The sequence below is a fragment of the Vulpes lagopus genome, chromosome 1 (assembly GCF_018345385.1).
Source record: "Vulpes lagopus strain Blue_001 chromosome 1, ASM1834538v1, whole genome shotgun sequence".
In the NCBI taxonomy this organism is placed as follows: Eukaryota; Metazoa; Chordata; class Mammalia; order Carnivora; family Canidae; genus Vulpes; species Vulpes lagopus.
This window is the reverse complement of record NC_054824.1, coordinates 150,219,245-150,244,908: the sequence shown is the minus strand read 5'-3', so window position 1 is coordinate 150,244,908 and position 25,664 is coordinate 150,219,245. Positions and strand designations below refer to the sequence as shown.

At 38.7% G+C, this 25,664-nt stretch overlaps 1 protein-coding gene across 1 annotated transcript in view; it reads left to right on the top strand.

The window, feature by feature from the left end:
- EFCAB2 (EF-hand calcium binding domain 2) overlaps positions 1-25,664 on the top strand; it is a 120,255-nt gene that overhangs the window by 39,622 nt on the left and 54,969 nt on the right. Inside the window, exon 2 of the mRNA XM_041773796.1 lies at positions 25,422-25,506. Within this exon, the coding sequence (XP_041629730.1) occupies positions 25,422-25,506 (85 nt within the window). The remainder of the gene's footprint in view (positions 1-25,421; positions 25,507-25,664) is intronic.

Genomic DNA, 25,664 nt, shown 5'->3' with positions numbered 1-25,664 from the left:
TCAATTCTCCAAGAAGACATAACAATCCTTAACATGTATATGCCTAAAAACAGAGTGTCAAAATGCATTAGGCAGCAACTAATACAGCTGCAGGGATAAATAGATAAATTGGGACACCTGGGTGGCTCAGTCAGTGAAACGCCTGCCTTAGGCTGAGGTCATGATCTCAGGGTCCTGGGATGGAGCCCCACGTTAGGCTCTGCACTCAGTGGGGAGTTTGCTTGGGGATATTCTCTCTCTCCCTCTGTCTCGCCATTCTCTCTCTCTCTCTCTCTCTCTCTCTCTCTCTGTTTCTCTGGAATGAATGAATATATCCTTTTTTTTTTTTTTAAAGATTTAGATTTATTTATTTATTTATTTATTTATTTATTTATTTATTTATGATAGACATAGGAAGAGAGAGAGAGAGAGAGGCAGAGACACAGGAGGAGAGAGAAGCAGGCTCCATGCTGGGAGCCCGATGTGGGACTCGATCCCGGGACTCCAGGATCGTGCCCTGGGCCAAAGGCAGGCGCTAAACCGCTGAGCCACCCAGGGATCCCCTGAATATATCTTTTTTTTTAAAAAAAGAAAAAAACCACATTCTGGGACATAAAGCATATCTTAACAAATGTAAAAGAATAGAAATCATACAATGTCTGCTCTCATGCCACAATGGAATTAAGCTAGAAATTAATAATAATAGAATAATGGGCAGATTTCCCAAATATGTGGAGATTAAACAACTTGTAAATAATGCATGAGTTAAAGAAGAAATAATAAAGAGAAATCTTAAAGTATTTTGAACTAAGTGAAAAATACAGTTTATCAGAATACACACTTATAGGAGATGCAGTGAAAGTAGTGCTGAGAGAGAAATATATAGCACTGAATTAGCATATATTAGAAAAGAAGAAAGATCTAAAGTTAATCTTCTCAGTTTCTAAGGAAACTAAAAAAAGAACATATTAAATCCAATAAGAAGAAAAGAAATAATAGGAATTAAAGCAGAAATCAATAAGGAAATAAGTAGAGAAAATAAAAAAAAAAACAAGAGCTTGTTCTTTGAAAAGATCAATAAAATCAGTAAATCTTTAGCAAGGCTAATTAAGAAGGAGTGAAAAATAAAATTACAATATCACAGATAAAAAGGGAAATCACAGCAGATCCATGGAAATTAAAAAGATAAAAAGATAAAAATTAAAAACATAAAAAGATTATAAACCGTTCTGTGCCCACAGATTTAATAACTTAGTTGAAATGGATCAGTTCCTTGGAAGACACAAACCGTCAAAATTCACCCAGGAAAAAATAGACAATCTGGATGGGCCTATATCTAAATAACAAGTTTCCAAAACACAAAGTACCAGGCCTAGATTGTATTCTCTGATTTGTTCTACCAAACATTTAAGGAAGAATTTGTATCAATTCTCTACAATCTTTTTCAGAGACTGAAAGCAGAGGGAATACTTCCTCTTTATATAATGCCAGCAGTACCCTAATACCAAAACCAGGTCATGACAAGAGAAGAAAAACTATAGAACTCTGATGAACATAGATGCAAAAACCTTAACAAAATAGTAGCAAATTAAATTCAGCAATGTGCAAAGAGAATTATACAACATGACCCAAGTATGCAAGGCCAGTTCAGTATTTGAAAATCAATTAATGTAATTCTTTACATCAATAGACTAAAAAAGAAAAATCTTATGATCATGTCAGTAGGTGCAGAAACAGTGTTTGAAAACCAATACCAGGACGCATGAGTGGCTCAGTGGTTGAGTGTCTGCCTTCGGGTCAGGAAATGATCCTGGAGTTCTGGGATGGAGCGCCTTATAGGGCTCCTTGCATGGAGCCTGCTTCTCTTCTTCTCTTTGTCTCTCATGAATAAATAAATAAAATCTTAAAAAAAAAAAAAAGAAAACCAACACCTATTCATGATAAAAAATACTCTTGGGTGCCTGGCTTAGTTAAGCATTCCACTCTTGGTTTTGGCTCAGGTTGTGCGATCAAGCCCTGAGTTGGACTCTGTGCTCAGTGGGAAGTCAGCTTGAAGATTCTCTCCCTCTGCTTGCTCTTGAGCTGTTTCTCTAAAGTAAGTAAATCTTAAAAAAACAAAATAAAAAACAAAACACCTCTCAGTAAACTAGGAATAGAGGGAAATTTCTTCCACTTGATAAAGAATATCTACAAAAACGTACAACTAACATCATACTTAATGGTGAGAAACTCAAGGTTTTCCCACTAAGATCAGGAACAAGGCAAGTGTCCCCTCTTACCACTCTTTTTTAACATGTGCACTGTATGTACCAGTGCTACTGTCTGAATGTTTGGATCCCCCCAAGATTCACATGTTGAAATCCCACCTCTCAAAGGTGATGGTATTAGTAGGGAGGGTCTTTGGGACGTGACTAGGTCATGAGGGGGGAGCCCTCATAAATGGGGTTAGTGCTCTTATATAAGAGACTCTTTGGAGCTCTCTAGCCCCTTCTACCACATGAGGACACAATGAGAAGTGTGTAACCTGGAGGAGAGCATTCGTCACCAGGCAGTGCTGGCCACCTGATCGCAGACTTCCTGGTTCTGCAACTGTGAAAAATACATTTCTGTTGTCACCCTGTTAGTGGTATTTTGTTTTGCAGCCCAAACAGACTAAGACAACTAGACAAGAAAAGAAAAATAAAAGGTAAACAGATTGGGAAGGAAGAAATAAAATGGATTGCCTTCACACATCAAATACATTATTAAGATTCTTCTGAAGCAATTGGCATATTTTTATTTTCCATTTTTCCATAACTTGTTTTTTTTAGGACATACACACTACTCATTAGAATAAGGGAAATATTTCTTTCCTTTTTTTTTAAATTTTATTTTTTATTTATTTATTTTTTAATTTTTATTTATTTCTGATAGGCACACAGTGAGAGAGAGAGAGGCAGAGACACAGGCAGAGGGAGAAGCAGGCTCCATGCACCGGGAGCCCGACGTGGGATTCGATCCCGGGTCTCCAGGATCGCGCCCTGGGCCAAAGGCAGGCGCCAAACCGCTGTGCCACCCAGGGATCCCAATATTTCTTTCCTTAATTATCTTCTTTAAGAATTATAATATCCCTCTTCTCTTTTTTTATAACAACTTTATTGATATACAATTCACATGCATACAGTTCCATTTTATTGAAGTGTGCATTCAGTGGTTTTTATCTATTCATAAGTGTGGGAAGCTATCAACACTGTCTTATTTTATTACTATTATGATTTTGAGAGAAAGTGCATGCATACGTGCACACACATAGGCAGGGGGAAGGGCAAAAGGAGAGGGAGAGAGAGTATCTTAAGCAGCCTCACATCCAATGTGGAGCTGACTCTGGGCTTGATCTTGATCCTGAGATCATGACCTGAGCTAAAACCAAGAGTTGGATGCTTTAAGTAACTGAGCCACCATGATGCTCCACCACTGTCAATTTTAGAACAATTTCATTAGAGTTGTTAATTATTTAACTTTCTTTCTTATAACTTTTTTAAAAGTCGTTTTAACCATGAGTGCATAGTTCAGTGGCATTAAGTACATGCTATGCAACCATCACTACCTATTCCCAGAACTTTTCATCATTCCAGACAGAAACTCCCCATTAAAAAATAACTTTCCATTCTTCCCAGCTCCTGGCATCCACCACTCTACCTTCTGTCTCTATGAGTTTGGCCATTCCGAGTACTTCATGGTAGTGAGATCATTCATTATTTTTTTTTAAAAATTATTTATTTATTTATTTATGATAGTCACACAGATGGAGAGAGAGAGAGAGAGGCAGAGACACAGACAGAGGGAGAAGCAGGCTCCATGCACCGGGAGCCCGACGTGGGATTCGATCCGGGGTCTCCAGGATCGCGCCCTGGGCCAAAGGCAGGCGCCAAACCGCTGCGCCACCCAGGGATCCCGAGATCATTCATTATTTATTCTTTTAGATCTGGCTTAATGTCTTTAAGATTTATCCGTGTTGTAGCATGTCAGAATTTCCTTCCTTTCCACTGTGTGCGTGTGTGCGTTTTGTTTATGTATCCATCTGTCAGTGGACATTCGGGTTGTTTCTACCTTTGAGCTATTGTGAATAATGCTCCTATGAATATTGTTATACAAATATCTGCTCACTGATATCTCACTGAGTCATTACTTTCAATTCTTTTGGATATATACCCAGAAATAGAATTGCTGGATCATATGGTAATTTGATTTTCAGTTTTTTGAGGAACTTCCATACTGTTTTCCATAGTGGCTGTACCATTTTATTTCTACCAATAGAAAGGTAGAAAGGGTTCCAATTTTTCCACATTCTCACCAATACTTGTTATTTTTCATTTTTCTGATAATGGTCATTCTCATGGGTGTGAGGTGGTATCTCATTGTGGTTTTGATTTGCATTTATCTAATGACTAATGATATTGAGCATCTTTTCATGCACTTATGAGCCATTTATATAACTTCTTTTGAGAAATGTCTTTTCACTGTTTTTGCATATTTTTAAATAGGGTTGTTTGTTTTAGCTGTTTAGTTATAGGAGTACTTTATACAGTCTGAATGTTAATCTCTTATCATATATATGCTTCCAAACATTTTTTATGGGTTGTCCTTTCACTCTCTTGATAGCATCTTTGATTCACAAAAGTTTTAACTTCAATGATATCTAGCTTATTAATTTTTTTGGTTGTTGCCTATGACTTTGGGGTCATAACCATTGTGAAATCTAATACAATGAGGATTTTTTCCTGTTTTCTTCTAAAGGTTTTATAGTTTGGGCACTTGTATTTAGTCTTTGATTCCTTTTGAATTTTTGTGTACAGTGCAAGATAAGGATCCAACTTCATTCTTGTATATGGATAGCCAGGTTTCCCAGTACTATTTATTGAAAAAACTGTCCTATCTGCATTCATTGTTCTTGGCACCCTTGTCAAAAATCAGGTGACCATATGGGAGGGTTTATTTCTGTGCTTTCTATTTTATTACATTGGTCTATACATCTGTGTTTATGCCAGTACCACAGTGTTTTGATTACTATAACTTTATAGTAAGTTTTGAAATCAGGAAGTATGAGTCCTTTAACTTTGTTCTTCTTTTTCAAGATTGTTTTGACTATTCTGGGTCCTTTGAAATTCCATATGAATTTTAGGATGGGTTTTGTTTCTGCAAAAAACCACCACTGGAATCTTAAGAATTAGATTAAATGTGTACATTGCTTTGATAGTATATTAGTTTGCTAGAGCTGTAGTAACAAAATGCCATAAACTACATGGCTTAAAGGGCAGAAATTTATTGTCTAAATTCTGGAGGCGGAAGTCTGACATCAAGATGTTGACAGGATTGGTTCCCTTCTGAAGGTTATGAAGATGAGTCTTTTCCATGCTTCTTTTGAGAAGCATCTTATGGTGGCAAGGTTTGTGTTCCTTGGCTTCTGCTGCATCACTCTGATATTTGTATTCATCTCCACATGGTGTTTCTGCTCTGTTATATATCTCTGTCTCTCTTCACATGTCCCCATTTTATAGGGACACTGGTTATGTTGGACTAGTGGCCCACTCTGCTCCAGTGTGACTTTGTCATGTTAGTAATTACAATTGCAATGACCCTATTCCAAATAAGATCACATTGTGAGGTTAGGGGTTAGGAGTTCAACATATGAATTTTGGGGGCCACAATCCAAGCTTATAATAGGTACCTTAACAATATATATTTTTAAAGATTTTATTTATTTATTCATGAGAGACACACACAGAGAGAGAGAGAGAGAGGCAGAGACATAGGCAGAGGGAGAAGAGGGCTCTATGCAGGGAACCCGATGTGGGACTTGATCCCAGGATCCTGAAGGCAGATGCTTATCCGCTGAGCCACCCAAGTGTCCGATAGCTTAACAATATTAAGTCTTCCAGTCCACGATCATGGGACATCTTTCCACTTACTTATGTCTTTAATTTCTTCCAACAAATGTTTTGTAGTTTTTGGCACACAAATCTTTCACTTCCTTGGTTAAATTTATTCCTAAGTATTTAATTCTTTTTGGTGCAACTGTAAATGGAACTATTTTCAAAATTTCCTTTTCAGATTGTATATTGTTATCAATAGAAACGCAGCTGATTTCTGGGTATTGATTTTGTGTCCAGCACCACTGTTCATTTCCTTTATTAGTTTCTGACAGTTTTTTTTCATGGTATCTTAGGGTTTTCTATATGTCATCATGTCATAAGCAAACAGAGATAATTTTACTTCTTCCTTTACAATTTGGATCTCTTTTATTTCTTTTTCTTGCCTAGGTTCTCTGGCTAGAACATCCAATCCTGTTTTGGGTAGAAGTGGCAAAAGAGGACATCTTTGTTTTGTTCCTCATCTTAGGGGAAAAGTTTTGTCTTTCACCATTGAATATGATATTAGCTCTAGGTTTTTCATACATGACCTTTATCAGGTTGATAAATTTTTCTTCTATTCTCTGATTGACTTCTTTCAATTAGCATAATATCCTCTAGTTCCATCCACGTCATTGCAAATGGGGAGATTTCATTTTTGTGATGGCTGAGTAATATTCCTTGTGTGTGTGTATGTATGTATATATACATACCTATATATATATGTACATATATACACATACACCACATCTTCCTTATCTATTCATCTGTCAATGGACATCTCTGGGCTCTTTCCATAGTTTGGCTATTGTGGACATCGTTGCTATGAACATTGGGGTGCAGATGCCCCTTCAGATCACTACATTTGTATCTTTGGGGTAAATACCAGTAGTGCAATTGCTGGGTTGTGGGGTAGCTCTATTTTCAACTTTTTGAGGAACCTCTATACTGTTTTCCAGAGTGGCTGTACAAGTTTGCATTCCCACCAACAGTGTAAGAGGGTTCCCTTTTCTCTGCATCCTTGCCAACATCTGTCATTTCCTGACTTGTACATTGTAGCCATTCTGACTGGTGTGAGGTGGTATCTCATTGTGGTTTTGATTTGTATTTCCCTGATGGTGAGTGGTGATGAACATTTTTTCATGTGTCTGTTGGCCATTTGCCTGTCTTCTTTGGAGTCATGTCTGTTCATGTCATCTGCCCAATTCTTGATTGGATTTTTTTTGAGTGTTGAGTTTTAGAAGTTCTTTATCAGTTTTGGATACCAGCTCTTTATCTTATGTGTCATTCCTGAATATCTTCTCCCATTCTGTAGGTTGCCTTTTGGTTTTGTCGGTTTTGTCGACTGTTTCCTTTGCTATGCAAACGCTTTGTATCTTGATAAAGTCTCAGGAGTGCATTTTTGTCTTTGTTTCTTCTTTGCTGATTCAGATGCTTTATAATTCTTTTTGTTGTCTGATGGCGGAGGCTAGGACTTTTAATGTACTATTGGATCCTATTGGCTAATATTTTGGTAAGAATTTTGGCATCTGTGTTCATCAAGGATATTGGTCTGTAATTCTCCTTTTTGGTGGGATCTTTGTCTGGTTTGGGGACCAAGGTATTGCTGGCCTCATAGAAGGAATTTGGAAGTTTTCCTTCCATTCTATTTTTTGAAACAGTTTCAGAAAAATAAGTATTACCTCTTCTTTAAATGTTGGGTAGAATTCCTCTGAGAAGTTATCCCGCCCTGAACTCTTGTTTGTTGGGAGGTTTGTTTTTTTTTTTTTAATTTTTTAATTTTTTATTTATGATAGTCACACACAGAGAGAGAGAGAGAGAGAGAGAGAGAGGCAGAGACATAAGCAGAGGGAGAAGCAGGCTCCATGCACTGCAGCCTGACGTGGGATTCGATCCCGGGTCTCCAGGATCGCGCCCTGGGCCAAAGGCAGGTGCCAAACCGCTGCGCCACCCAGGGATCCCGTTGGGGAGTTTTTGATGACTACTTCAATTTTCTTGCTGGTTATGGGTCTGTTCAGATTTTCTATTTCTTCCTGTTTCAATTTGGGTAGTTTATACATCTCTAGGAATGCATCCATTTCTTCTAGATTGCTTAATTTGTTGGGATATAGTTGCTCGTAATGTGGTCTTACAATTGTTTTCATTTCTTCAGTGTTGGTTGTGATCTCTCTTCTTTCATTGATGATTGTGTTTATTTGGGTCCTTTCTCTTTTCTTTTTGATAAGTCTGGCCAGGGATTTATCAATCTTAATTCTATCTTTTTTTTTTTCTTTAAAGATTTTATTTTTTTATTCATGAGAGACACAGAGAGAGAGAGGCAGAGACACAGGCAGAGGGAGAAGCAGGCTCCATGCAGGGAGCCCGACGTGGGACTCAGTCCCAGGACTGAGCCTTCTATCTGGCTATTCCAATTCTGGGTTCTCTATTCTGTTCCATTGATCTGTGTGTCTGTTTTTGTGCCAGTACTATACTGTCTTGATGATCACAGCTGTGTAATACAGCTTGAAATCCGTCATAGTGGTGCCTCTGGCTTTGGTTTTCAATATTCCTCTAGCTATTTGGGGTCTTTTCTGAATCCATACAAATTTTAAGATTATTTGTCGCAACTCTGTGAAGAAAGTCCATGGTATTTTGATGGGGATTGCATTGAACGCGTAAAATGACCTGGCTTGCATAGACATTTTCACAATATTCATTCTTCTGTTCCATGGGCATGGAATGTTTTCCATGGTCTGTAATTTTAGGGTATAGCTCCTTCACTTCTTTGGTTAGGTTTATTCCTAGGTACCTTAGGGTTTTGGGTGCAGTTGTAAATGGGATTGATTCCTTAATTTCTTTCTTTCTTCATTCTCATTGTTAGTGTATAAAAGGGCACTGATTTCTGTGCATTGATTTTGTATCCTGCCACATTGCTGAATTGCTGTATGAGTTCTAGCAATCTTGGAGTGGAGTCTTTTTTTTTCTTCTTCTTCTTTTAAAAAAAGACTTTATTTATTTATTTATTCATGAGAGACACAGAGAGAGAGAGACAGAGGGAGAGGCAGAGACAGAGGGAGGAGAAGCAGGCTCCATGCAGGGAACCCGACATGGGACTCGATCCCAGGTCTCCAGGATCAGGCCCCAGGCCAAAGGTGGCACTAAACCGTTGAGCCACCCAGACTGCCCTGCCCTCTTTTTGGGTTTTCTATATATAATATCATGTCATCTGCGAAAAGGAAGAGTTTGATTTCTTCTTTGCCAATTTGAATGCCTTTTTTCCTTTTTGTTGTCTGATTTCTGTGGCTAGGACTTCTAGTTCTATGTTGAATAACAGTAGTGAGAGTGGACATCCCTGTCATGTTCCTGATCTTAGGGGAAAGGCTTTCAGTGTTTCCTCATTGAGAATGATATTTGCTGTGGGCTTTTCATAAAATGCTTTTAAGATATTGAGGAATGTTCCCTCTATCCCTACACTCTGAGGAGTTTTGACCAGAAATGAATGCTGTATTTTGTCAAATGCTTTCTCTGCGTCTACTGAAAAGATCATATGGTTCTTTTTTTTTTCTCTTATTGATGTGATCTATCACGTTGATTGTTTTACGAGTGTTGAAAACACCCTTGCATCACGAGGATAAATCCCCCGTGGTCATGGTGAGTAATCCTCTTAATGTATTGTTGGATCCTATTGGCTAGTGTCTTGGTGAGAATTTTTGCATCCATGTTCATCAGGGATATTGGTCTATAACTCTCCTTTTTGGTGGGGTCTTTGGTTTTGGAATCAAGGTAATGCTGGCCTCATAAAAACGAGTTTGGAAATACTCCATACCTATCTTTCAAAACAGCTTTAGTAGAATACGTATTATTTCTTCTTTAAACATTTGATAGAATTCCCCTGGGAAGCCATCTGGCCCTCGACTTTTGTGTCTTGGGAGGTTTTTGTTGACTGCTTCAATTTCCTCACTGGTTTTGGCCTGTCCAGGTTTTGTATTTCTTCCTGTTCCAGTCTTGGTAATTTGTAGGTTTTTAGAAATGCATTCATTTCTTCTAGATTGCCTAATTTATTGGCATATAGCTGTTCATAACACATTTTTTAAATCATTTGTATTTCCTTAGTATTGGTTGTGATCTCTCCTCTTTCATTCGTGACTTTATTAATTTGAGTCTTTTTTTCTTTTTAATAAGGCTGGCTAGGGGTTTATCTGTCTTATTAATTCTTTTAAAGAGAACCAACTGGTTTTTTTGATCTGTTCTACAGTTCTTCTGGTCTCTATTTCATTGAGTTCTGTTGAGAACTCTCTTTTGCTTGATGTAGATTTTACTTGCTGCTCTTTCTCCACTTCCTTTAGGTCAGAGGTTAGTTTGTGTATTTAAGTTTTTTCCAATAATTTGAGGGAGGCTTGTATTGGGATGTATTTCCCTCTTAGGCCTGCTTTTGCTGTATCCCAAAGATTTTGAACGGTTTTATCTTCATTCTTATTAGTTTCCATGAATCTTTTAAATTTTTCTCTTATTTCCTGGTTGACCCATTCATCTTTTAGTAGGATGATCTTTAGCCTCCATGTGTTTCAGTTTCTTCCAAATTTCTTCTTGTGATTGAGTTCTAGTTTCAAATCACTGTGGTCTGAAAATTTGCAGGGTACAATCCCAGTCTTTTGGTATCGGTTGAGACCTGATTTGTGACCCAGTATGTGGTCTATTCTGGATAAAGTTCCCTGTGCACTTGAGAAGAATGTGTATTCAGTTGCATTTGGATGGAAAATTCTGTATATATCTCTGAAATCTATTTGGTTCAGTTTATCATTTAAGGCTTGTTTCTTTGGTGATTTGTGCCGTGTCATTTGTTGAAAGTGCCGTGTTGAAGTCTCCTGCTATTAGTGTATTATTATCTAAGTATGTCTTTACTTTGGTTATTAATTGATTGATATACTTGGCGGCTCCCACATTACGGGCATAAATATTCATGATTGTTAGGTCTTCTTGTTGGATAGACTCTCTAAGTATGATATAGTGTCCATCTTCATTTCATCTCTTACTACAGTCTTTGGCATAAACTTTAACTTATCTAATATGAGGATTGCTACCCCAGCTTTCTTTTGAAGACCATTTGAATAGTAAATGGTTCTCTACACCTTGGTTTCAGGCTGGAGGTGTCCTTAGGTCTAAAATGAGTCTCTTGTAAACAGCATATAGATGGGTCTTGCTTTTTTATCCAGTCCGATACCTTGCATCTTTTGATGGGATCATTTAGCCCATTCACATTCAGAGTAACTATCGAAAGATATGAATTTATTGTCATTGTATTACCTATACAGTCCCTGTTTTTGTGGATTGTTTCTTTGGGCTCCCTCTTCCTTTTACAGGGTCCCCCTTAATATTTCTTGCAAAGCCGGTTTGATGGTCACGTATTCTTTCAGTTTCTGCCTATCATGGAAATTCTTTCTCTTTCCTTCTATTCTGAATGACAGCCTTGCTGGATAAAGTATTCTTGGCTGCATGTTCTTCTCATTTAGTATCCTGAATATATTATGCCAGCCCTTTCTGGCCTGCCAGGTCTCTGTGGAGAGGTCTGCTATTAATCTGATATTTCTCCCCATATAAGTTAAGAGTCTCTTGTCTCGAGCTACTATAGAGTTTTCTCTTTATCTTTGAAATTTGCAAGTTTCACTATTAAATGTCAAGGTGTTGAATGTTTTTTATTGATTTTTTTTTTGGTGATCCTCTCTATCTCTTGGATCTGAATGCTGTTTCTTTCCCCAGATTTGGGAAGTTCTCAGCTATGAATTGTTCAAATATACTTTGTAGTCCCCTCTCTCTCTCTCTCAGTGTCTTCTGGAATTCCAATTAGACATATATTCTTTTTTTTTTTTTTTTAGACATATATTCTTCCTTCTCAGGCTATCATTTATTGCCCTATGCCTTTTCTCATGGGCTCTTAATTGTTTTACTCTTTTTTCCTCAGCTTCCTTCCTTATCATCTACTTGTCTTCTATGTCACTAACTCTCTTTTCCACCTCATTAACCCTAGCAGTTAGAACATCCAGTTTGGATTGCATCTCATTTAATCTGTTTTTAATTTCGGCCTGATTAGATCTCAATTCTGCAGTAATGAAGCCTGTAGAGTCCTTTACGCTTTTCCCAGAGCCCAGTAGCTTTATAATTGTACTTCTGAATTGAATTTCTGACATCAAATTGAAATCCAAATTCTGTAACTCTGTGGCAGTGAGTATTGTTTCCAGTTCTTTCTTTGGTCATGAATTCTTCCTTCTAGTCATTTTGTCCAGCGCAGTGGGGCTATATGAGCAGGCTGAGTCAAGAATATCAACCACAACTGAAGTAAAATATAGCTAGATGATTCTGAAGAGGTCAGAGACCAGAAAATAAAAGAAAAAGAAGAACAGAAGAAAATAAAATGACCACTAAAAAGAAAAGCGATTTTTAAAACAAAGTTGTAAGAAAAATAAAAAGCCAGAAACCAAAAACAAAGAAGAAGAAAAAAGAAAAAAAAGAAGTAAAGAGGAAAAAGAAAAAAAGGGGGGGGGTATGGTGGTGGTGAGGAGGTGGTAGTAGAGAGAGAATGTAGTCTATCTGAGGGGTCCTAGAGGGTGATCCTCTTGGTTGTGAGTGTATTTTGTTTTATATGTTAGATTGACCATCGTCAATCCCTAATTTATAATAAACCAGCAATACTTATATAAAACCCCAACACTGACCACAAAAACAGAAACAAGATAAAAGAGGGGGGCAGAATGGAAAGGAAGAGAGAATATAATCTCACAGAATGAACCAACACAGTATTTCACTTGGTTCTGGGTGTATGTTGGTCGTGTTTTAGAAGGTACTAACTTCCACCATTGTAAAACAAGGCAGAAAAAACAAAAAACAAATACCCATACCTTGTATATCACCAAAATTAAATTGAATACGTTGGAGGGAATCCAGAAGTGAAAAATATATCTAAGACTTGTAATTATAGAAATATGAAAGTCAAAAAAGGAAAAAACTAAAAATGAAGAGCTGATAAAATATTGTAGTTAAGGTGGGAAAAGAGAAAATATTGGAAAGTTTTAGTCTGATATAAAAACGAGTCATGATGGAAAAAGAAAAAGAAAGACCCTCTAGAATCTGTATACTATTTTCCCTCAGTCCTGGAGCTTTCCAGTGCTGCTTGGTCAATAAACTTGCTCTTCCTTTGTTCTTCCAGCAGTTCTTCTGTGGGAGGGGTCTGCTGTGCTGATTCTCAGGTGTCTGTGCCTGGGTGGAGATGTCCCGCCCCTGCCAGGAGTGGTGCTCAGTGTGAGCAGTTTGTCCTGTGAGGCCTTTGTTCCCTAGAGGCTCTGCCTCTCCCTGGCACAAGGTGAAACAAGTTGAAAAACAACAATGGCGGTGGCCCGATTTCCAGCTCTGGAGTTGAACTTCCTGCAACTAACTAACCACAGTCTCCCAGTCCACACTGGCCTACATGTTTCTGGGGGCAGGCACAGATGCACTGATCTGCACAGCTTGTGAGGTGCCCAGCAGCAGGAGAGTTCTTGCTTTTCTGTGCTCTCCCCACTTCCACCTGTCCCAGGGGAAATGAAGGATCACTTGCATTGTCGTCCTCTTGGGCACCCTGGGATCCAGGGCCCTTTGCCTCTGGACCCGTGCTCCCGGGGACCACGTCTCCTGAAGGGAACGTGACACAGCCACCTCCGCCTGGAGCTGGCCTGCCTAACTGACTGGCTTCTCCCAAATGCCCCAGAGGGCTGTGGCGCTCCAGCCCTATACAGTATTGGATGTGGTTTTTGGTGAGATTTCCTGCAGGCGCCCCTCCTCTTATAGTGACTCCAGGAGTCTTGAGGCTTCACTGCCCCTCCCGCGATTCTGCCCAATTTCCCTGCTAAGCACTTTACCATCGGGGGAAACTCTGGCACGGATTTTTAAAGTTCCCACTTCCCCAGGGCTGTGCTTTCTTGCCTCAGAGGCTTTTCCTGCTCTGCTTTAGCCCAGCTAGTCATGATTCCCCTCCCCCACTTTATTCTTTTTTACTTTATTTTTTTGCCTTCCTACCTTGTTAGAAGTGAAAATTTTTGTCTCTGTAGCATTCCAGCTGTTCTCTCTTTAAATCTCAGACTGAGGGACACCTGAGTGGCTTAGTGGTTTAGCATCTGCTTTCGGCTCAGGGTGTGATCCTTGAGTCCCAGGATCGAGTCCCACATTGGGATCCCTGCATGGAGTCTGCTTCTCCCTCTGCCTATGTCTCTGCTTATCTCTCTCTCTCTGTATATCTCATGAATAAATACATAAAATATTTTAAAAATCTCAGATTGAATTTGTAGGTGTTCAGGATGTTTTGAAAATTATCTAGTTAAGTTTGTGGGACCAGGTGAGTTGAGGACCCCTGTTCTTCCAGCATCTTGCCCCTCCCTCCCTATTATTATAGTCTTTAGTTTAAAACCTAATTTGTATGATGTAAGGATTTCCATGCCAGCTTTCTTTCTATGTCCATTAGCATGATAAATAGTTTTCCACCTTCTAACTTTAAATCTGGAGGTGTCTTTGGGTCTAAAATCAGGCTCTTGAGAGAGCATATTGATGGGTCTTGCTTTTTTATCTGATTTGATACCCTGTGTCTTTTGATTAGGGTATTTAGCCTGCTTACACTCAGTAACTATTGAAAGATAGGAATTTAGTGTCATTGTATTACCTGTAAAGTCACTGTTTCTGTATGTTGACTCTGTTACTTTCTGGTCTACATTTCTTTTGGGCTCTCTCTTTACTTAAAGGATCCCTTTTAATATTTCTTGTAGGGCTTGTTTTGTGATCACCATTTCTTTTAGTTTCTGTTTATCTTGGAAACTTTTTATCTCTCCTTCTATTTTGAATGAGATCCTCGCTGGAAAAAGTATTCTTGGCTGCATATTTTTCTCATTTAGTACCCTGAATATATCATGCTAGTCCTTTTTGACATGCCAGGTTTCTGTGGAGAGGTCTGCTGCAAGTCTAATGCTTCTACCGTTGTAGGTTACAAACTTCTTGTCCTGAACTGCTTTCAGGATTTTCTCTTTGTTTCACTGTTACATGTTGGGGTGTTGACCTATTTTTATTTATTTTGAGAGGGGTTCTCTGTGCCTCTTAGACTTGGATGCCTCTTTCCTTCCTGAGATTAGGGAAGTTCTCTGCTATAATATGCTCCAATATACCTTCTAACCCCTCTCTCTCTTTCTTCTTCTGGGATCCCAATTATTCTAATACTGTTTTGCTTAATGGTATCACTTATGTCTCCAGTTCTCCCCTGGTGATCCAGCAGTTGTTTATCTCTCTTTTTCTCACCTTCTTTATTCTCCATCATTTTGTCCTCAGGATCACTAATTTTCTCTTCTGCCTCATTTATCCTAGCAGTTAGAGTCTCCATTTTTGATTGCATCTCATTAACAGCCTTTTTGATTTCAACTTGACTCGATTTTAGATCTTTGATTTCTCCAGATTGGAAATCTCTCGTGTCTTCTATGCTTTTTTTCAAGCCCTGCTAGTATGTTTATAATCGTCATTCTGAACACTAGTTCTGACATCTTACTTATGTCCATACTGATTAGGTCGCTGGCAGTCAGTACTGCTTCTTGTTCTCTTTTTTGAGGTGAGTTTTCCCATCTTGTCATTCTACCCAGAGAAGAATAGATGGATGAGCAAATAAAATACTAAAATGGCAACAATAATCCCAGAGAAATATACACTAAACAAATCAGAAGAGACCTAAAACCAAAGAGAGAGAGAGAGAGAGAGAGAGAGAGAGAGAGAGAGAGAATATACTCAAACAGGTGAATGAAATAGAGCAATACACTGGTTCTTGTGTGTATTTTGGTCCATTTGTTAGAAACTAGATCCCAAAATGGTAACAAAACATTATGTATAAAAAATAAAATACAATGAAAGGATAGAATGTAATTGTAAAATGAAAATTAAAAGACAACAACAAAAAGAAGAAATATAAACAGAAAGGTGAACAGAACAGAGCTATACACTATATACTGAGTGTATTTTGGTCAGTTTATTAGATGAAACTACATCTCAAAATTCTAAGGAAAGAAAACATATACACAAAACTAAAATTAAATGCATTGAAGGGATAGAATGTAATTAAAGATGAAAATTTAAAAAATTTTTAACAAAACAGGAAAAAAAGAAAAAAACAAAATAAAACAAAACAAAAAGTGAATATGATCAGACAGCTTGAAGAGAATAGAGCCATACACTAGATTCTGGGTGTATTTTGGTCTGCTGGAAGAAACTGCATCCCAAAATTTTAAAGAAAAATTTATATATATACAAGATGAAGTTAAGTACAATGAAAGGGTAGAATGAAACTGTAAAAATGAAAATTAGAAAAGATTTTTAAAAAAAAGTTGACAAAATACGAAATTGGTTGAAAAAGAGAAAAAAAAACAAAAACAAAAAGACTAAAGAATCATAGGGAGAAAAAACAACCACCATGAATTTTGTGTGCTGTATTCCCCTAGCACTGGAGTTTTGCAGTTTCAGTGATAAGTAATCTTGATCCTGGCTGGATGTCCTTGCTGATCCTCTGGGGAAGGAGCCAGCTGCGCTGATTCTTAGGTGTCTTTGCCCTGCCTGGGCAGAACTGCACTGGTCTTTGGCGGGGTAGGCTGGGGGCGGGTAGGCTAAGCAGTCTGTACTGGATTGTTCTAGGTGGCTTTTGTTCCCTGAAGCCTTTCCGCATCACTTTAGAGGATGAGAGTGAAAATGGTGGCCTTCTGTTCTCCAGCTCCAGAGGCGAAAGCTTGGGGCCCCACTTCTCAGTGCACTCTCAGGGAAAAGCAGTCCATCCCTCCTGTCTTCCTGTCCCGATGGTAATCCGTGCTCACCCAGCCTGTGACCCAGCGCTTCTATCTCAGGCACATGACCCCACTTCGAGTCCCTAAACGCCCCAGACTCCTACAGTGTGCAGGTGCATGTGGCGGGTTCCATTGCTGAGCCCCTGCTCGGGGACTGGACTGACCATGCTGCTGTTGGAGGCTTGTGGCCACTCCTAGCTGAAAGCCCACTGGTGGGCTCGCTGATTGCAGCCGGTTTCCTGCTCCGATGCCTGGGAACTCTGCTGTACTCAGGCACCCCCCAGAGATCCTGAGACCATGGCATTCTACCGCGCCTGGCCACCTGAACGTCCTTCAGGCAGGGATGTCCCTTACCGGAGCAGATTTCTAAAAGTTCCGATTTTGCCCTTTGCTGCTACATAACTTTCAGTAGCGGCTACCAGAGGCTCTCCCCCACCCCCATGGTTTATCTTCCCATAGATCCTCTCCGATTCACTTCTCCGCACCTCCTATCTTGCAGAATGGAGTCACTTTTCTATTTGTAGAGTTTCAGCTGTTCTTTTCTTAGATCTCTTTAGTTCGCAGGTGTTCAGCATGATTTAATAAATGCCGAGCTGAATTCCTGGGACCAGACGAAACTAAGGTCTCCTCCTCCTCCACCATCTTGAACTCCATCTCTTTATTTTTATATTTTTAAAGAAAGCTCTACACCTAAACTCAGGACCCTGAGGTCAAAAGCTGCCTGCTCTATCAACTGAACCAACCAGGAGACTCTCCACAGAATACTTTGAAATATCAGATTTTATGCTTCAGTTTTTTGTTAGTTTACCTCCAATGAGAAGCTTTGTTCACACAAACATGTAAAAGCATTTTTTCTCAACCACTGAAAAATAATAAGAGGGCACCTGGGTGGTTCAGTGGTTGAGCATCTGTCTTTGGTTGAGGTAGTGATCCCGGGGTCCTGGAATCGAGTCCTGCATTGGGCTCCCCACAGGAAGCCTGCTTCTCCCTCTGCCTATGTCTCTGTCTCTTTCTCTGTGTCTTCCATGAATAAATACATAAAATCTTTTTTTAAAAGTTGAAATTATATTTATAGAATCTAAAAATGTATCCTTTAATGGACAAATATAATATAAAAAATTTTGTGATAATGCAAATTGTTTTCTGATTCATTTGAACTTTCTCATATCAATTATTTCAAAGTAATGATGAAGACTTAATTTATATAACATGTGTGTGTTGTTAGAGCCATGTAGCAAGCTACTAAAAGGGCACATTAGCTGCAGAGGGATAGAAGTAGATTGTTTTATGTGAAGATAGAGATTTGGGGCTGAGCCATCGGTCCCCTCAATCCCTGAGCACACATTGGGTTACACACTATGCTCCTTGGACATCTGGAACACGAACTTCTCCAGCAGCTCCGTGGTCCTTCATCCTTGGTGGAAAGTGGTGCTTGTTGGTATATGGCTTCTGAAATGGGAGCCCATGTGGTAGATCATCTTGGCAATGTAGGGAAGTGAGTGTCTGATGACATTTGATGTGCTTGCCACCTGTGCAGACCAAGGGACATGCCATAAGATCCTATACTCCTCTGAGCCTCCTTCTGGGAAGCCCTGGAATACATGCTGTCAGCTGTGTGACCTCATCTGGCCACAATGAAAGAAAGATGAGAGGATCAGTATTTTTGGTGCCCCTCTCATCCATTCACATCTTGCCAATGGCCAGTAGGTGAGGATTCTTGAGTTAGGGAATTCCCAGATTTCAAGGGAGATGTTAATTATTCCCTAGTAATGATAGTTGGAAAAAGATTCAGTGATCAAGCACATTTGGGAAATGCTGTGGTAAAGTGAACAGGTGTCTTCACTGTAGAACATCCTGAAGACTTTAATGTAGGAGTATACATTGCACATCTCCAGAAGACTTGCAGTATTCAAGGTTGCCCAGAAATGTTGCTCATTGGAGTCTTTTATTGCGAAGCATCTTGTAGATTGGGTGTGAAACAGAGTGCACTATAGAAAATGTAGAAAATATTTTAACGAGGGTGTTAAAAGCTAGTTTCTGTTCTTTTTTTTAAAAGATTTTATTTATTTATTTTATGATAGATGGAGACAGAGAGAGAGAGAGGCAGAGAGAGGCAGAGACACAGGCAGAGGGAGGCAGACTCCATGCCAGGAGCCCGACGCGGGACTCGATCCCGGGACTCCAGGATCGCACCCTGGGCGAAGGGCAGGAGCCAACCCGCTGAGCTACCCAGGGATCCCCAGTTTCTGTTCTTAATATATAAAGTTAGGTGGAGGAATGGAAGGATGCTGCCTTCAGTTGGAAATGATACCTTTTTTGGAACACAATCAGCACGAGGTTTGCTGCTCAAAGACTGGCACTTGAATGTATTAAGTAGTAATGATGTTTTTAAAAACCAAAAAGGATCATTACCACTTCATGCCTTAAAGTTGCTTTGGTAGTTGGTCAGGGCCATAAGTCATGAAGAGTGAATAAAAAGTATAAATTTTGGAAGGAAAGACAAATGCATTATCAGAAGATATAAATTAATCAACTGAAAAAAGATTATACTTAATAAATAGTTTCAGGAAATAGATGCATATGACATAAATAGCATCAATAAAACACTCAAAATTGACCCAGACTGCCAGAAATAACAGAATTTTTTAAAAAAATTCCCTCACAATATCTTTTATATGTATTGTATCTATGTGTATCATAAAATACTCAAGCATAGCCTTCTTGGAGAGTTGTATATGACTCATGTGAGGAAAACCATAACGTGCAATATTTAATTTAGAGATATAAAAAGGGGTGTATATCTAACATGTATCTCCTAGACGTGAAGACTACATATTTTAAAATGTTAATTCCTTTTTAATGTATAGCTTCCTTACGATAGTAAATAACTCCCAATGGTATTTACTGAAATTTCTAAATTTTATTTGAATTTATGAATTTCTTTTGGAAGAATAACCTGGTGAAAATATTAATGAACATTCCTAAAAAGAAGGCCAATATAGTGGCAACAAGTAAAATAGTATGATAATAGCATAAGACTAGAAATGCAAATCAGAATGGAATCAGAATAGCTAGTCAATAGAAGTAATCTCCATCAAATAAGACACTAGATCGTATCATAAAGTAGGAGGAAATAAATCAAATGCTTAGTGAATTAGAAATTACTAAACTAAGATTAGAAGTTAGTTTGTCACTTTGAATCTGGTCAAAATAAATTTCATACATATGAAAGAGTAAAATGTATTTTTAAACTGTAGAAAAAAATAGAATTGACTATTTACCAAATCTCCAGAAAAAGGATGATTTTCTCCCTCCCTTTCCCTTTCCCTTTCCCTTTCCCTTTCCCTTTCCCTTTCCCTTTCCCTTTCCCTTTCCCTTCCTTCCTTTCCTTTCCTTTCTTCCTAAATGTAATGTTTTCTTCACACCTGCTGAATTGCCTTTCTTACACATGGGTGTGCATGTATGCTTTATTTTAGGCCCAGATTAAAGGTTAGAATAATTCCCCTCCAAAGAATTTTTGGTTAGCGTGAAAGTCATTTGTACTTGATTTAGGGATGTGACACCAGTACAATATAGATCAGATTTTATAATAGAACTTTCTGTCCAGTTTTGAGGTAGGCTGCCTGTGTGGAGTTCGCTATCTTGCAGAGCTCAGCAGACAAAGGCTGGAGAACCACATATCATGCATGTTGTAGGAAGTATTTACAACTCCAGGCAAGAGTTGTATCGAGCCTCCATTATTCTTCCTAAGCTTCTAACCCAGGAATAGCCAGATAGAAGAGATACATAGGGCGGAGGTATGAGGATAAGGGTGCGCAGCTTCCATGTCTTCTTTAGGTGGGTCTACTGTCTAAGGACCTCCACATGTTCACCAAACCTGGAAGCTCCTCAAAGGATAAATTTCTTCTTCTTTTTTTTTTTTTAAATTTTATTTATACATGATAGACACAGACAGAGAGGCAGAGACAGAAGCAGAGAGAAAAGCAGGCTCCATGCAGGGAGCCTGACAAGGGACTCAATCCCTGGACCATAGGATCACTCCCTGGGCCAAAGGCAGGCATTTAACCGCTGAGCCACCAGGCGTCCCATAAATTTCAGAAATATAAAGGATATGAGGAAAACTCATCTGATGTGACTACCTGCAAATAAAAGAAGATATACTTTTTAAATGACTTTAAAATTAAATGCCATGATAAAAACCATCAACGAAGTAGGTTCAGAGGGAACGTATCTCTATGTAATAAAGAACATCTATGAAAAACCCACAGCTAATATCCAAAACGGGGAAAAACTCAGTGCTTTTCCTCTGTGGTCAGGAACAAGAAAGGGATGTTCACTCTCACCACTATTATTTAACATAGAACTGGAAGTCCTAGCTACAGCAGACAACAAAAAGAAATAAATGGCATCTAAAATCAGAAAGGAAGAAGTAAAACTTTTACTATTTGCAGATGACAGGATACTTTATATAGAAAACCTAAATGACTCCACCAAAAAACTGCTAGAACTGATACATGAAATCAGTAAAGTCACAGGATACAAAATCAATGTACAGAAATCTGTTGCATTTTTATACACTAATAATGAAGCAGCAGAAAGAAATTAAGAAAACAATCCCAGGGATCCCTGGGTGGTGCAGCGGTTTGGCGCCTGCCTTTGGCCCAGGGCGTGATCCTGGGGACCCGGGATCGAATCCCACATCGGGCTCCCGGTGCATGGAGCCTGCTTCTCCCTCTGCCTGTGTCTCTGCCTCTCTCTCTCTCTCTCTCTCTGTGTGACTATCATAAATAAATTAAAAAAAAATTAAAAAAAAGAAAACAATCCTATTTACAAATGCACAAAAATAATAAGATACCTAGGAATAAACCTAACCAATGAGGTGAAAGACCTGTATTCTGAAAACTATAAAATACCGATGAAAGATTTCTCCACAGAAGACCTACACATGGCCAACAAACACATGAAAAAATGCTCCATATCACTTGCCATCAAGGAAATACAAATCAAAACCACAATGAGATACCACTTCACACCAGTGAGAATGGCTAACCAAGACAGGAAATGACAAATGTTGGAGAGGATGTGGAATAAGGTGAACCCTCTTGCACTGTTGGTGGGAGTGCAAGCTGGTGCAGCCACTCTGGAAAACAATGTGGAGGTTCCTCAAGAAGTTAAAAATAGAGCTACCCTACAACCCAGCAATTGCAGTACTGGGTATTTAACCCGAAGATACAGAAACAGTGAAACGCCAGGACACCTACACCCCAATGTTCATAGCAGCAATGTCCGCAATAGCCAAACTGTGGAAGGAGCCACGATGTCCTTTGATAGATGAGTGGATAAAGAAGATGTGGTCTATATATACAATGGGATATTACTCAGCCATCAGAAAGGATGAATACCCACCATTTGCTTTGACGTGGTTGGAACTGGAGGGTATTATGCTGAGTGAGGTAAGTCAATCAGAGAAGGACAATCATCATCTGGTTTCACTCATATGTGGAATATGAGAAATAGTGAAAGGGACCATAAGGGAAAGGAGGGAAGCTGAGTGGGGAAAAATTAGAGAGGAAGACAACCATAAGAGACTCTTAACTCTGGGAAACAAAGCATGCAGAAGGAGAGGAGTGGGGGGATAGGGTGACTGGATGATGGGCACTAAGGAGGGATGAGCACTGGATGTTATATTATACAATATTTTGGTAAATTGAATGCAAATAAAATATTTTTTTTAAAAACTGCAAAAAAAAAAACACTGATGAAAGAAACTGAAGATGATACAGAGAAATGGAAAGACATCCCATGTCCATGCATTGGAAGTACAAATATTGTGAAAATGTCTGTACTACCCAAAGCAATCTCCACATTTAATGCAATCCTTATAAAAATACCAACAACATTTTTTTCACAGAGCTAGAACAAACCTAAAATTTGTGTGGAACCACAAAAGACACTGAATAGCCAAAGGAATCTTGGAAAGGAAAAGCAAAGCTGGAGGCATCACAATTCTGGACTTCAAGTTACATTACAAAGCTGTAGTGATCAAAACAGTATGGTACGGGCACAAAAACAGACACATAATCAATGGGACAGAATGGAAAACCCAAGAATGAACCTACAACTGTATGGTCAAGTAATCTTCGACAAAGCAGGAAAGAATATCCAATGAGAAAAAGAAAAATGGTGTTGGGAAACTGGACAGCAGCCTGCAGAGGAATGAAACTGGACCCCTTTCTTACACCAACAAAAGTAAATTTGAAATGGATAAAAGACCTAAATGTGAGATCTGAAACCATAAACATCCTAGAGGAGAACATAGGTAGTAACCTCTTTGACATTGGCTGTAGCAACTTCTTTCTACATATGTCTCCTGAGGCAAGGAAAACAAAAGCAAAAATAAGCTATTCAGACTTCATGAAAATAAAAAGCTGCTGCACAGTGAAGGAAGCAATCAACCAAACTAAAAGCCAGTCTTTGGAGTGGGAGAAGATATTTGCAAATGACACGTCTGATAAAAGGTTAGTATCCAAAATATATAAACAGCTTATAAAAAAAGTCAACATGCAAAACAAATAATCCAATTTAAAAATGGGCAGAAGACACGAATAGATATTTTTCCAAAGAAGATCTGAAGATGGCCAACAGACACGTGAAAAGATGCTCAAAATCACTGATCAGAGAAATACAAATAAAAACCACAATGAAATATTACCTCACACCTGTCAAAATGGGTAAAATCAAGAACACAAGAAACAGTGGGTGTTTGCAAAGATGTGGAGAAAGGGGAATGCTTTTGCACTGTTGGTGGGAATGCAAGCTGGTGCAGCCACTCTGGAAGACAGTATGGAGATTCCTTGAAAGGTTAAAAATAGGACTACCCTATAATCCAGCAATCGTGCTACTAGGTATTTACCTAAAGAATACAAAAATACTGTGCTCGCTTTGGCAGCACATATATAAAAATACTAATTTAAAGGGATACATGCACTCTGCTGTTTATAGCAGCATCATCTACGATACCCAAATCATGGAAACAGCCCAAGGGTCCATTCACTGATGAATGGATAGAGAAGATGTGGTATGTATATACAATGGAATATTACTCAGCCATAAAGGAGAATGAAATCTTGCCATTTGCACCAACATGGTGGAGCTAGAGAGTATTATGCTAAATGAAATAAGTCAGTCAGAGAAAGACAAATACCATATGATTTTACTCATATGTGGAATTTAAGAGCCAAAACAAACAAGCATTGGGAAAATAAAAAAAGAGAGACAAACCGAGAAACAGATTCTTAACTATAGAGAATGCACCGCTAGTTACTAGAGTGTAGTTGGGAGGGTGAGATGGGTGAAATAAGTGATGAGGATTAAGGAGTGTAGTTGTGATGAGCAGTGGTTGATGTATGGAAGTGTTGAATCACTATATTGTACACTTGAAACTATACACTGCATGTTAACTAACTGGAATTTGAAAACTTAAGAAATAAATGAAATGACCTTAAATTTTAAAAGCAGACACCAACTTTGTGCATTGGCAGTGTTATACCCAGTGAGACTTTCCAACTGCTTGCAACCTCATTCCTGCCACCATTAGTCTCCTTCTAGAATATTGCAATAACGTCCTGACTGATCTCTCCTTCGTCCCTTTTCAGTATATTCTTAACATTATAGCCGAAGTGAATATAAGCCAGGCCATGTCATGGCACTGCTTAGAACTCTCCAGTGATTCATCATTTCACTTAAAGTAAAAGACAAAACCCTTAAAGGAGTATACAGAGACCATATAAATTCTGTCCTCCACCCCCAAACTCACACCTTTCTGACCTTATTTCCTACCATTCTGCCTCTGCTGTTCTATTTGCCTAAAAACTCCTCCTGTAGGCTATTCATAAGACTGGCTCTTTCCCCTATGCAGATGTCACTTTGTCACTAAGGAGGCCTTCTGAAACCACCACCTCATGCCACATGCTTTGTGCCTCTTCGCTGCTTTGTTTTTTCCAGCACATTTGACTTACAGTCTATTTTTGCCAAATGTATATAAACTTCTATATCTCCCCCAATAAAAACTCTGTGGAGGTAGGCAATTCTGTCAAGGAACTTTTGTTCCTTGCTGTAGTGTTTGCACTCAGAATAGTGTCTAGCACATAGTAGAGACTCAATAAATGTTTATTAAATAAATGACTTTAAATTAAATTGTTTCTTATAAGTAAATCTTGGTCTCAAGACTGGTTTGAAAGCTCTTTGAGAGAGTGTCATATGTCGCTTTTGCATGCTGCACAACCCCCAACTTCAGACCTCCTCAAACACACAATAAAGTCAAGCAGACGGGCACATGAGTGAGCCACAGTCTGTATCCTTAGTGCCAGATTTCTTCTGCATCTTGGGCTGGGACTCTGCCCAGACTACTTGACACAAAACGTAGGCTGTATTGGAAGTGTTTTTTGTGTTGATCTGCATGGTGGCCCTATGACTATATATACACATAAACCCATGACGCTGTGTACTCAAGAGTAGTGCACCTCTTTTACTGTCTTGTATGCGTCTCATGCCTTAGAAAACAAGAGTCTGTCCATTCCTTGACATCTCTAGAGGAAGCTAAGCATGCTACATGATGCTAAGATTGGGAAAGAGTTCCACATGCTCTTCCTCATTGAGAATTTCTAGCTTAGTAGTTGAAATTTTTGTTTGACATTCAAAAGTAAAGTTTTATTAAAATGATTTTTATTTACTTTATCTTTTACAGATTTAGTGGTAGCGGAATTTCACAAAAAAATCAAAGACGCTTTTGAAGTGTTTGACCACGAGGCGAATAATACAGTGGATGTGAGGTTTGGCAATATTTTCTTTGCTCTAACTCTAAATTACTGATACAACTCATATGATAGAAAGGGGCTCTTGTTTTTTTTTTTTTTCTTTTCCAGTCCTTGGATTTATTATACTACTTATTTATTTATTTGAGAGAGAGTGCATATGTGGGCATGTGAGT